General features: G+C 38.4%; 1 protein-coding gene across 15 annotated transcripts in view; it reads right to left on the reverse strand.

Annotated features, from left to right (window-relative positions):
- The window catches only part of EP400 (E1A binding protein p400), a 47,538-nt gene that overhangs the window by 19,494 nt on the left and 14,611 nt on the right, over window positions 1–13,433 (reverse strand). For 9 of the 15 annotated variants that reach the window (XM_062009515.1, XM_062009524.1, XM_062009513.1 and 6 more), the window contains 15 exons: window positions 12,698–12,755; window positions 11,961–12,050; window positions 10,644–10,751; window positions 9,855–10,048; window positions 9,484–9,661; window positions 8,668–8,804; window positions 8,226–8,395; window positions 7,589–7,763; window positions 7,061–7,197; window positions 6,262–6,448; window positions 5,401–5,567; window positions 4,407–4,561; window positions 3,663–3,899; window positions 2,443–2,607; window positions 1,441–1,608 (listed from right to left, as the gene is read on the reverse strand). In XM_062009515.1, the coding sequence (XP_061865499.1) occupies window positions 1,441–1,608; window positions 2,443–2,607; window positions 3,663–3,899; window positions 4,407–4,561; window positions 5,401–5,567; window positions 6,262–6,448; window positions 7,061–7,197; window positions 7,589–7,763; window positions 8,226–8,395; window positions 8,668–8,804; window positions 9,484–9,661; window positions 9,855–10,048; window positions 10,644–10,751; window positions 11,961–12,050; window positions 12,698–12,755 (2,326 nt within the window). Of the gene's footprint in view, window positions 1–1,436; window positions 1,609–2,442; window positions 2,608–3,662; window positions 3,900–4,406; window positions 4,562–5,400; window positions 5,568–6,261; window positions 6,449–7,060; window positions 7,198–7,588; window positions 7,764–8,225; window positions 8,396–8,667; window positions 8,805–9,483; window positions 9,662–9,854; window positions 10,049–10,643; window positions 10,752–11,960; window positions 12,051–12,697; window positions 12,756–13,433 lie in introns of all 15 variants that reach the window. The other 6 variants (XM_062009525.1, XM_062009520.1, XM_062009519.1 and 3 more) reach the window with 4 other exon arrangements.

The following is a 13,433-nucleotide window of genomic DNA, read 5'->3' on the forward strand; positions in this document are numbered from 1 at the left end:
AGCAGACTACAGATATCATGCAGCAGCTATTTTCTATCAGTAGTTAAAGGTTTCTATCTCAGCCAGAAAGCATTGCTCATCCACATTGATTATTTATACCAGAAAAGAAGCACAACCCACCACAAGTCACTGTGAAACCGTCTTCAGTGGTGAGTCAATACACCCACAAAGAATTGCATTCAGGTTACCACGCAGGTGCTAGCCCTTACATTAAGAATAATAGACTCCAAGGATTATGGAGAGGTTTAAGTTTTGTCTTCCCACATTTTGATTACAAACAAGCTAATCTAGATAGTCAGGATAAATTCAGTTTTACTACATAGCAAACACATGAGCTCAGCAATTATAGTTTCCAAACACCTAAAAGCAATGATATTTATTTGGCATTTTATCAGAACTTCTGAAAGTATTTCCTCCCAAGATGAATAGCAAAAATAATGTTGTTTTCTTTTATTAAGTGGAACAGTGCTTTACTGATTATTGCTTTTAACAGGGTTCCTTTTTTACCATCATGAGAGTAGTAAGGTCTGTGAGTTTCTGTAGGAATCTTACATCAATTTTCATTCTGACCTGTGGCCATATTAGGAGTACCTGTAATATAATCAAGAGCTGGAAGGTGAAACATTTGAGCCACAGATCTTCCAAACTATGACAGAAATCCTTTATCTCCCAGCAACTGGGAGGCTGCTGAAGCTTTCTTTTCCCCTTTTTATGAGATGTTTACTCTTCAGAAAGTCAAAATATGAACTTCAAGGGCACATTAATATATCAAAAAGGAGCAGTAAACAATCTGTTTTGAGGGAACAGCTTATATCCAGAGAAAATTACGGCAGATGGCCATTTCCAGGGAACAAACTCCTAGCATTGCGTTTATCATCATTTAACAATCTGCTGTTTTGTTGTAAATGCATCCTAGACAGCAATTTCTCTAACATTTTTTGATCAACATCTTGATTGTGCTCTTAAACAAGGAATGGATCACAACTGCAGCAAAGCATCAAACACCTAAGTAGCATTTGCAAAGGGAAAGGGAAAATGGTAGCTTGATCAGCTAGAGAAGCAAAGAAAATTAGATAAAAGCAAAATTAGTGTGGAAAAATTGAAAGAATTGTTGTCAGTCTCACAAATAAATCACCCTGATCTTTCTTTGAAAAAAGGAACAAAGCAGTTCAAATTCATTTCTTCCCACAATAATCTGACCTAAGACACAACTGGTAAAAAATGCCTATATATTTAATATAGTTTCAATCTCTTTCAAGTTTCTACTAAAAACATCATCTAAAACTCTCCTTCATACGTAAGCCAGAAGAATTTGCCTCATAGTTTACCTGCTTCTGAACTCAACTTACAGAATTACAAACTATAATGACTTAGAGTTTTAATGTGATTTTAGTAACAGAATATTTACAGTGAGACATTTCTTCAGGGTTGAAAACCTACCTTGCTGTGTCACTGCTGTGGAAGTTGGGACACCTGCTTGATGTTGGTTTCCTAAAGCATTCAGAGCATTCTGAACAGTTCCTGCTTGAGAAACTGTCTGCATTACAACCGGACCCTGTGGTCTCAAATACTGCTGCCCAGGTGCTGAAACAATCTGAAGAACACTTCCTGCAATTGAGAAGGTTTAAAAAACTAAGCTGGATAGAGTGGAAAAGAATAAATAGTGTCCTCTAGCAAAAGATACTACTGTTAACACACTGATCAAACTATGATAAATTTTCCTAGACACGTTCATTACACCAATCTGATTTAAAGTTCCGTAATACCCAACAGGAGGGGAAAACCTAAGTCTTCATCAAAGTTAAGGAGGAGTTTCAACACTGTAAGTGTATTCCTTCCAAATCTAGGTATTGTATATGGAATTCAGACAAAATCCAACTCAGCAAAAAATTCCCACTTGGCATTTCCCCCTTTTTATTTTGTTGGCTACACAGAATCAAGATTTCCAGGTTCTCCTGAATTTGGCAACACATGTACCACCAGTAAGGGGCACTGGAGGGCAAAACAGATTGTAAGGTAAAGCAACCAGGTCAGGTTAAGAGCTGGGTCAAAATTCAGAGGCACGTTAATCCTGAAGTATTATTTATATCATTCAGGACAAAGAAAGAATGCCTTTAGTTTTGCCTGTTTCTGCTCCTCAGGGACTTTATCTGAAATAATACCTCACTTCAGTTGTATTGCACACACATGACAACAAGTTCAATAATAAAACTTGAAATACAATACAGAAAAAGAATGTAACTGAGTCTTTCAATTCATAGGTTTATTTTTAAAAGCAGAGCTATCTCATTATCCCTGTCTCAGACAGAAAACAGGTAGAGAACAGTAAAAGCAGTGGGGAAGGAAATACCTCCTTAACATACAGCAGGAGGGAACATGCTGCCCATACCAAATCATGAGCATTTTAAATAATGTACAAGTTCCCTGTTTTGAAAGCAATACCTTGTAACTGCAAGGGTTGCCCTGCAGTCAGCTGGCGAAGTTGACTATGTGATAAAGTGAACTTGTTCCCTTGGAACTGCAGTGTTACAGGGGTCTCTGGCTGAGCGATCCTGCCTTGTGCTCCTGCTATAGAAGCCAGCTGGGCTATTTTTACTACCTCACCACCTGTTAAGGAGGGAAACACGCATTAAAAGAAAACCAAAGTGGGAGGCAGGTTGCTCAATAGTCACATTTCTAAGTTTTGGTTAGTAAACTGGTGCTGAAGCGCCTTCCATGCATAATTATACTGAGTGCATCAAAAGTGTCATATAAAAGTTAAGCAGGTATTGCTTTCTGTATTTGTTGGACAAACTGGAAAAAAGCTGATTGTTTAAAGGGTAAGAACATCAACATTTTAGAAGTTATCACTTTCATTAGCAAAAAAGTTAAGAGCTACCTGAAAACTCATGTGACACTTTGTTACAGAACGAGTATAGACATTAAAGTGATTTTCACTGCCTTTTCAAGAGCATGAAGGAAGGTTTAAGGAAGAGACAAAACATGTGGCACTGTAAATACACATTTGAAGTGGTCTGAAATTTGCTGATGAAATATGATTTATATTAAGTGATCTGCACTTGGGAGAAATCAAAAAGCTTTAAGTGGTAAGGCTCAAGCTTTTTGTGATTTAAATGCAGAAAGGTTAGAGGCATTTAAGCATTAAGTTTTATGATATTGAGAAAACACTGGTGTGAAAATTTAGCTTTTGTAAAGGCAGTGCATTACCCCAGAGATAAAATTAATACATCAGTGCTCAGTACTCTATACACATGCTAATAGGCAGCGCACATACAACCTTAAAGCAAAGCCTCATCGCTTCTCTCTGCCTAACAGTTGCGACGCTTCTCTCTGCGAGAGCGGCCTTTAGCAGATGGATTAGTGTTTAATATGAAAGGAATAATTAGGATAGAGCTAAAACATGTGGTCTGAAGGAAGTCTTGCCAGCAGAAGAAACATGCAGAAATAGGAGATTAAGTTGACACCACTAATGTATGTCCACAGCAATTCTATTGTTTCTTATCCAATTTTCGATTTTCCTTGGTCATAAGCAACATACTGAGCAAGGCTAATCAGAAGAGTGAAAAAAAAACAACGATTCTGTACACATTTTAGGGTGCCTAGTAACTTAACCTCATTGTAGTACAAAGGTGGGAGAAACCTTGAAAGGGGAGGCCACTTACTAGGCAACCGTGCCTGGGCCTGAGAGGTCAGTACCAGCCTCTGAGGCAGCACACTCTGTTGGATGGTGTGCGAGGGGGCCTGTGGCTGGGCCTGGCCTAGCGGAGAGGCCTGCGCAGAGGTCTGGCCCCGCGGTTTCACAGGGTTGGCTGTGCTAGTTGCTGTGGTGAAGGTCGCTGCGGGCTGGTGTCTTGGAGCACTGGTGGAAGCCTGAGTTGTCTGAAACTGTGCTGCTGCGGCTGCAATCAATAAGGGTTGTTTGTGCAAGCTGTTAGAGGTTTTAACTCCACTCTTTTAAACATCCTGCATTAAAAAGAAACCTTCCAACAGGATATTACAATGGCTACAGGAAAGGCTTGTCCTTACAGACTGGGATTTCTAGCCATACCTTTTACTCTGCCCTATTTTTGCAACATTATATATTTGGAAAGCATTGTTTAAAGGCTAAACAAATACACAAAAGCACTGTAAATTCCCATCTTTGACAAAACATTGTATGTGATTAGGGTTTTAATACCAACTCTGCCATATTTACTCCATATGCTAACAGGGTTACACAAAGCTTAGTTTTGCATTATACTGGCAGATCATACTGCAGAAACTAGTGGGGAACTTTACTGGCAATTAGTCTCTTGGTATTTTTAAGCTATTAGTATTCTAGACCATTAAGCTAGAGGCAAAATGAGTTCTATTAACAGACTAACTTGTACTAGCACTAGTAACCAACCTGGCACTAACTCTCTTACCTTGATTTGAAGACACCGTAGCTATGGGCGATCTTCCTCGTACTTGCCCCTGTTGAGTTACTGTAGCTGTAGTAACTGTGCGTTGTACTTGAGTGCTTGGGAAAACTACAGTCCTTCCCTCAGGCTTCTGACCATACTGAACAGGCTGAAACAACCTGAAAAGAACGTGAAAAGTCAAACTACACATGAAGATCACCATTTGGCCTTTTAAAAATAAACTCTGTCACCCAAGGAAAGTATAAATTGATCCCATCGGATGCTAATCTCTTTCAGATGGCTGAAATGCCTGGCAAGGCCCATCACTTCAACAAACTTCACACATGGACATTCTACAAAGTCCAAGAAAGAAGAAAACTTTCTCTGCCATGCACCCAGTTTAATGCAGGATGCATGAGAACTACAGCAAACAGCTTAAAGTGTCCAGCCTGATATCTGGAAAAAGAATACAGGTCTCGTATTATTTCCAGAGAGACACCAACACACCAGTAGGGCATCAGGCAGCTCCTTTGCACCAGGAAAACGGATCCACGTTACTTTGATATCACTACTTCACTAGGAGAGAAATACTTCTTAAAAATTTACTGCTATAAAACTTCATATGTCTCTTGTAACACTGCAAGCACAGCTAACACTGTAGGCCCAGTTTAGTCTTGAAGTACTATTTCCATGCTAACTTTGCCAAACAACACTCACTTGCCATAAACAACAACCCCAATAATAAAATTAAACTGCTGGTGAAGTCAAAACTATGGGAAATCCATAAACAAACTTCAAACTGAATTGTTTGCATCAAAAAACCCTTTAAAACAGAATCTCTATTTTCAAGTGTAAACAGAATAAGCAAGAAAGCAACAGAATAATAAAATCCAAAGTCAAGTCTGAGGCTTTATGTGATTCACATTACCTGAGATGCAGACAGACCTCCGTAGACACAGCAACAGAACTCTGTTTTCCTCCTATAATTCTAGCTTAAAAAGAGGGTGGTTGTACATACCTGCTTGGTTTGAGCTTCACTGGGTTGGGCCTAGCTGGTGGTGGAGGGGAGCTGTAGATTTCTTCAATCAACTTCCTAGTAACCTTTTGTTTTGGCAGCACTTGTGCTTCATACTGGGTCATTTTGTTTTCCATTCCAATGAGATCAAAAAGAGACAGATCTGATTCCTAGGGATATAGTAAAATAGAGCTTATTTTATGTGATGACCCAAACAGTTAAGTCCTCTCTATGTTCTACACCAAATTTACATTCTAGATTTTACTTTGTAAGTTGAAATAAATGCTTTATGTTTAAAAACTAAACTATCAATTATTAACCAAAATTGCCTGGAAACCTTGGAAATTTCTGATAGCAATCAGTATCAGGAAACTGTCAGTCCCATTTAAGCATCAGCATTGGAAGGAAAAGAACTGAAATCCTTCTTTAATAATAACACAAATAGTGGTGCTTTAAATGGACTGACAGATGTGCACTAATTTATTCTAACATAAAAAAGAATGAGTCTTTCTCTCCTTTAGCTACTGAAAGCAGAAGGAAAAATATAGAATGCCATAAATAAGCATTGTGCTACCCTGAGTGTTTCTAGCATCAGAAAATTCCTGCAAACCTGAGAATGATGAAAGCAAAGCTAATTTCTCTTTGACAAAGTAGTTCATGAAAAATTACCGATTACAAACCACTTGAAAAGCTCAAACTACCACTACAAAAAGAGATGCAACTTGATAGGCACAGCTATGGAACAGTGAATTCCTTCTGTTTATAAACTTCAGGTAGACTTATGACATATAAGAAAACAATATTAAGTAATGAAATTCTACAAGGGCACTAGGAAAGAAAAAAGTAGTTTACTTCTCTACTCACCTTCCAAATATCCCTTTCTAGGGCACTCAGTACCAGAGATGCAGTCCTGTATTCCAGCGTTTCTGATACATAAGAAGTACTTAAAAGCCTGGGGTTTATCAGATCAGGGTGATTACAAATCCGTTGCAGCTGCATCAGGACATGCAGCACACTGATGAAGTGTCCACTTTTGAGGGCTTCTTGGGTTCTACCAAATAGTTAATACAGAAATACATTTATTTAAGTAGAGCTTTTATGGCGATGTCCCTAAACCACGTACAATGAACGTACGATTCAGTATGTTATACAGAAATCTGAAGCTTTCATTTTACCTAGGTCTTTCTAGGGCCCTTGAAGTAGCACTGTACCAAAAGTAAATGTGGAAACATGAAACTAAAGAACCAGTGCTAACTTACATTCAAATACAACCTAACCAGCTCCCTATCCTCTACCTGCTTCGTCCCTGCACCTATCAATAACCACTTGATAACACAACACAGGTAAATGGGTGGGTGTGAGGAGAGACAACATTGTGCTTTAAGAAACGAAGAATCACTCCTTGGAGACAATTTTGTTTGAAAACAAAATAGGAGGAAGTCTGACCATTACGACTTGGTATTTAGGTTCCAGAGGTAAGTCAATGTCTTCCAGTAGACCCGTAACATCACTTGCCTGTAATTTTAGTTTACAATGTACTCACACTCAATCCACTGATCACAGTGGAAAAATTCACCAGAACACTACTAACTACGACAATCATTTATCATCTTGCTTAAGTAGCAAAAATGACAGCATTTTTGTTTACTGTTTAACACCTTACCCTGGCTGTAATATGACATCTTCATACATAGCTTTTTGTCGACTAGAAAGACGACACTTCAGCACATGTTCATATTTCTTTGTCAGCTGCTTTTCCACATCTCTCTTTGATCTTCGCAAGATAAATGGCTGAATCATCTGTAACATGTCATAATCGAGGGGAAAAAAGTTCTCACTTCAAAGGTGCAGTTTTTCAACATGAAGCTAAATCAATTTGCACCTAACACATCTGATGTGATAAACCTCTTGTGCCATAATATGATCATATTGCTAGGCACACAGTTGTGTAGGCATTCATTCTTTAATTTCTGCATGTCATGTTTCAAAATCTGCACTTTGTATTGTTTATCAAAAGAAATCTCCATACTATTCTGGCAGCACAAATTCCTGCTTTCAGCAGGGCTTTCTGGCTGAATTGAACAAAGTACTGAGAAAGGTCTGAAATTTCAAACTGAAACACGTTTCTTCCTTCCCCCATGTCAACAGCTTGAGTACTGTAGTAGGACAGGTGAAAAAAAAGACAACATACTCTGTGTAACCTGATGACCAGTTTATGGCAATAATCTTGGTTCTCCTCATTAGGTGCTTTTACTGGGAAATCTAGATATGGTCTGGAGATTCCCGGAATCAGAAAATGCACCATGGTCCACAACTCCATCAATGTGTTATGCAAAGGAGTGTCTATCAGAAGCAAACGATGCTGGCTGTGAAGAACAGAAGATGATTTTTAACTGAGAGCATTTAGCTAGTATCATTATGATAAGAACACCAATATTCAAATACTGTTTATTATAGTTTTAGTTTGTCAGATACGCAGAAGAAATAAGTAGTGTTAATTAAAAATTAAATCTAGGATAAATTATCTTTTTAATCTTGAATATACCACTCCATTAGCTTCCTCAGCAAAGTACCAGAGTATACAAGGAGATCTGTTTGGGAACACAGAGTATCAGCAAAGATGACTTACAGTGTTACAATAGCGGCAACAAAAATTGCCTGAGCATGTCTCTGAATCCTGATTGTTTCAACTAAAAGCACCTCTGTATGTGTATGTTGCACGGGAATTTGGGCATACCAAATCAAGAGGTTTTTTATCAGTTAAGAACTGTGTGACACAAAGAGAGAAAAACCCACTGTCAGCAGGAAAAGAATTCTCTGCTCCATACCTGCGGAGACTGAAAAGTGCCTCCCAGTGCTTCTCAGTCATGTTCTTTATTTGTTGCATCTCGTCTACTATTAAGTATTTCCATCTCATTTTCATAAATGCTGGGTGGCCTTTGAACAGCTGTTTGTAGGAAGTGATACACACATTGAAGCTGTTGGGCTCTGTCCATTCCTACAGCAAAAGAGAGGATGAGACAGAAACCTTGAGGCAGAACTCTTGAGTATCTTACAATCAGCTGTTTCTTCACCAAGAACAGGTTAAAAGCAGGTTAAGTGTTGCACATATTGCTCCATACCAAGTTGTTCCAGAAAACTTAGAACTACTAGGTGTGGAAAACTTCTCATATCCCATCAGTACGTAAGGAACACAAAGATAAATGCAGGTTAAAGGTCTTCCAATCAAAAATCTAAATACAACAGTGTATGAGTTACAAAACACAGTACCTGTCTTTTTGCTCTAAGTTCCCTTTGGCTGCCAAAGTAGAGAAGTATTTTCAAGCCCGGGCACCAGCGTTTCAACTCCAGCTCCCATTTCAGTATGTTGCAGCTCCGTACAACAACGAGATGAGGGCCCCAATTACCTACAAAAGGGGAAACATGGCATTTAACAGCAGAAATATTCTCCTGAAAATTCATATGCCTTATATTCTCCCCTAATTTTAAGTGCAGTTGCACTAAATTGATCATTAAACATGAGACACAATAACAGAGATAATTTAATGATACAGTAACAGAGGCATTTTAATGACTATTCTTTATTATTTTTCAGATCTCCAGTAGTACTTGTGTACTTAATATATATTTTTTTCCTCAACTACATCAAGTTCTTGAATAAGAGACGCTAGCTCCACAACAAGCTTTGGCTTACCTACACTCTTAAACTACACCATCACTATTAATATCTGAGATGACATACAAGATGCACTTGTCCAATTGGTTTTATTTACTCCTTCAATTTAACTACCTGTGGCCATCTGGTCATTAAACAATTTGTATTACTTCTTTTTATACTAATAAAACTAGGCTTTAGAAGAATTTTGTAACCTAGAATGTAACAGCAGATTGATCAAACAGTATACTTGACAAAAAGGCATCCCTATATCACAATCTAAGACAGTTTTTCTGACATAATCTTACTCTGTGTATTAACTAAGGTCTGATACAGTTCAGTAGAAAAAAAAAAAAATTACCTTAGCCTACAATTCAGAAAGGTAATGCTGGCTGACTCCCAGTCTGCAATTATTAGGCAAATGAACATACCTTCATTACAAGCCAAGTGGGCAAAAAAGGCAATAATTTGTACTGTTTTTCCAAGCCCAGCCTCATCTGCCAGAATGCCATTGAGATTCTTCCTGTACAGTTTTGCCAGCCAATCCAGCCCAATCTTTTGATATTCTCTGAGAGGCCCAAACAGCAGTGATGGAGTATTGTATTTTATCTGTAATGTGAATGATTTGACACATTTTTTGAGTTAAATTTATGGAGCATGTCATAACGTATAAACCACTCTATATAGCTCAATAACTAGAAAATGTTATTGACATTTGTCACTAAAAATCTGCGGAATCATGAAACAAGCATTCTTTATGTAAAAGCAAACACACAAAGTAGCAGGAAACAGGCAGTCTTACCGCTGTTGTTATTCTAGAGCTGCCTTTAGGTAACAGCATTTCTGCTGCAGCAGCAACTTCTGCTATGTCTCGCATATGCTTCTTGGGAGGACTTGATCTGTCTATACCTTTGTACTGGTCAATGCTGAGAAGGGAGTCTATGAGAACAACATCTTTCTGAGGACTTTCCCTATCAGACATATGATCTTCCATTTCTGTGAGAGAGAAAAATTACACTGGCATTTAAAAAACTTAGTGGTTATACAAAGGCACTGAGGTGGCTAGAATTCAGACAGGAGGCAGCTAGCTTTTAGAAACAACTCTATAGTTTTCAGGCTAGTCAAGCTAAAAAGGAAATAGTCTTTAAGCTCATGGTCATGAGCACGTTCTGGACATTCACATTAGCTAGGCTATCATGACCATGCTTTTCTCAAGTTTTAGGGAGGTCCTCTCACACTACTTAAAATCTATCCTCAGATACACAGTTCTGTAATCACGTTAGTTCAGAACAGATGGCACCTCTGTAATAATAGATATGAAGTGTGTTGGTTTGTTCAGTGTAAAGAGGCTCTTCTATGGCTCACTATTGTTCCCGAGAATCTTGCACATCTTGACTTTAAGACAGGCAAACACTACTCTCTTTTCATAAACTGAGAGATGGAAAAAAAAAAGATAGAAACTCTTTACAGACCATTTTCCAGAAATATTTATAAATGTCTTTTAACAGAGACCTGAAGAGTCAAGATACTTATTTCACCTTATAAGTCAGCACAACTTCTTCTAAAAAGAAGAAAATCCGAAGTAATTTACCTTCCTCACTGCTATCCTCTTCACTGTCAGCCTTTGGCTGCGGCCAGTGAAAGTTTTCTGCAAAGGCACCTTCATACATCTTTAGTAAATCTTCCAGCGGCAATTCAGCTGAAGGCCATTAAAGCATTTAAGATTAAAAATATTGAAACTTGTAACAATCTATACCATTGTTTTCATCTCATTACATTTTTCACAAGTATATAAAGCTAGTTCTCTAACCAAATGTTAATTGAATTACTAGGTGGAGGACAGCAATATTTATTTAATGACTTCCAATACAAAGAACATTTGGCATTACACCAAGCAGTTTGCTCAGCCAGCTTGGTTTTTACTATATTACAAACCCACCATACAAACTGATAGCCAGCCACTGGTTGGGGAGGTAGGAGCTGCCCTTCGTTGGAAGACAATTCAAAACTTCAAAGTTTTAAGACTGAGATGTATCTCAACCCCATTAAACAGTTTCTCCACAATCACTCATCTGATCTGTTGAAGCACGAATGTGCATGCTGGCAGTAGCAAATCAGTCAGGAAACATCCTCATTAGGAACCTGGCTGACTGGCCAAGAGTTATAATCCCCCAAACTGGCCAGCTGGCTGCAGCCACTAAGCTGCCAAACAGACCAAACAGATTTGAAATCTGCATATTAATTGCCAGGTGGACTTAGCTTAATGGGAAGTCTGCCTCTAAAAATCAGCTAGGTTTTTACCATGATAAGTGAAGTGATCCCTATGGGACACTTTGCACACATCAAGCACAGCATTGCAGTTAATCAAAGAGAGCTGCTAGCCAGAGCACTGGCTCTAAAAGCTCCTTATCTTAAAGTACTTATCCCTTTACCACCAAGATCAGCACTTCAGAGCTCTTTCAGATTTATCAGGTGGGTCACAAAACTCTTCTGAGATACTCAAGATGGTTGATGATAAAATGTTTGGGTTTGATATTATATACTTCTGGTTTTAGGTACTTATCATGTACTCCTAGAACTTAAGTTATGAGCCTTTTTGGTGTGAGGTTTTAAAGAAATGCAATGCTTCAGCAGAGAAACACTTTTAACACTTTTTCTCAAGCCACGCTGTGTGATAACTTGTTAAGTATACAGACCACTTCATAAAGTACAAATGTCATCATCATCCCATAAACTAACTGCTACAGCTTTCCAAACAGAAAAAAATAGAACAGGATTACATATGCCTGAACATCTGAATGCACTGAACTTCTCATCTATAACCCAGTTTACAGATACAATACCTACTGCCTATTTTCACCTGTTGTTTCACAGCCTATCACAGAGAAGAACCAAGCTACATGCCTACCTTCCTTGGCTAGATTGGCTAATTCGGTTTGATGGTTTATGTTTCCCTCTTTAGCTTCTTGTTCTTCAATTGTATCTTCCTCATCTTCAACTAAAATAAAACCAAATGCTGATCTTAGCATTCAAATTACACAGTAATTCAGGCAGTCTGTAATTATATAACCCTGAAGGATACTAGCATAGAATAAGTTAGCAGGATTCAGAAAGAATGAGACATGTATGGAAAACAAAAAATCTGAGAACAACTATATGCAGAAATTAAAAGGTAAGTGAAAAGGAGAGAGGCATTTCTGCCTTAGGACAGAAGGTAGTCTTGAACTGTTAGTGTTGGCTGACAATGGTCACCAGGGACAGGTTACTCTGGAGCTTTAAACTGGGGATTTTTGTCAGAAACATAAAACGTCATCACAATAATGGAACTGAAGCAGATGGGTTATTCAGTCTGAAATCCTCAAAAGAAGTTTGAGAACCACTAGTAAAGTTTGAGAAACAGAGGAACAAGGAGAGAAAGAATTAAAATCCACCAACAGTCACGGCAGTGTTCTCATGGAAAATTTTATCTTCTCATTTTCACTGACACTCCTCTAAGGAAAATTTACTATCTAAAGCCTCCAAAAAAATAGATGAAGGTTGGTATTTGATTTGTGAAAACCACAGTCTGAAAATCCATGGGTTTAGGATTTTAATACACTATTTCTGTACTGTGCTACAGGCACACAATTCCCAAAAGTGACTTACCTTCCTCATCTGTCAACGATGTGCTTGCCTTCCTTTTCCTTCCAGATGATGAACAACCCTAGCATTAAACAATTACATATTTGAAGTCACAGAAAACTAAGTTAGGGAGGTTTTTTGTTTACTTTTTAAAAGAAAGCAAAGTGCCTTGCAATCACAAGTCAAATAGCATTTGCTAATAGACACTTAACACCTATCAGCACTCTCCTGGTGATTCAAAATCAGGTCCTCTGCTTCTGTATTGAAGGTGGCACGCAATCAGCCACTTTGAGTGTTTGTGGTTCAAATTACTCAAGTTCAGTTGTGGCATAAGGCCACAGTACACTCTTTCCCTTAAAAACATTATTGAGGCACAAAGCTTCGACTCAGGTTAGAATCAAGGGCTAAATTTTTACTGGTCAATAGAAAAGGGGTATGGCACAGGCCTACAATTGTTCTGTGGCATGGTTTAATCTGGCAAGTGAACACCCTGCTAGGCCACAGTTTGGCTGATAACACATGCTAAAGCTTGTTCCTAACAGGAAATTCAGGTGCAGACACCTTGCTGGTGAAAGGGGCGCATTTCAGCACGTGAGCCTCAGCTGTGCCACACCAGATGGCTCAGGTCCTTCAGAACAATCCCTAAACCCTTTTTTTGCAACTGCACAGATGCAGCCAAGGAGTCTTTGCACTTATTTCATCATGCAAAAGACATTTAAGTTTCATTCAGTTTGATCCATTCTGTAACATCTACTGAGAC

This window comes from Colius striatus, chromosome 17 (assembly GCF_028858725.1).
Source record: "Colius striatus isolate bColStr4 chromosome 17, bColStr4.1.hap1, whole genome shotgun sequence".
Lineage (NCBI taxonomy): Eukaryota > Metazoa > Chordata > Aves > Coliiformes > Coliidae > Colius > Colius striatus.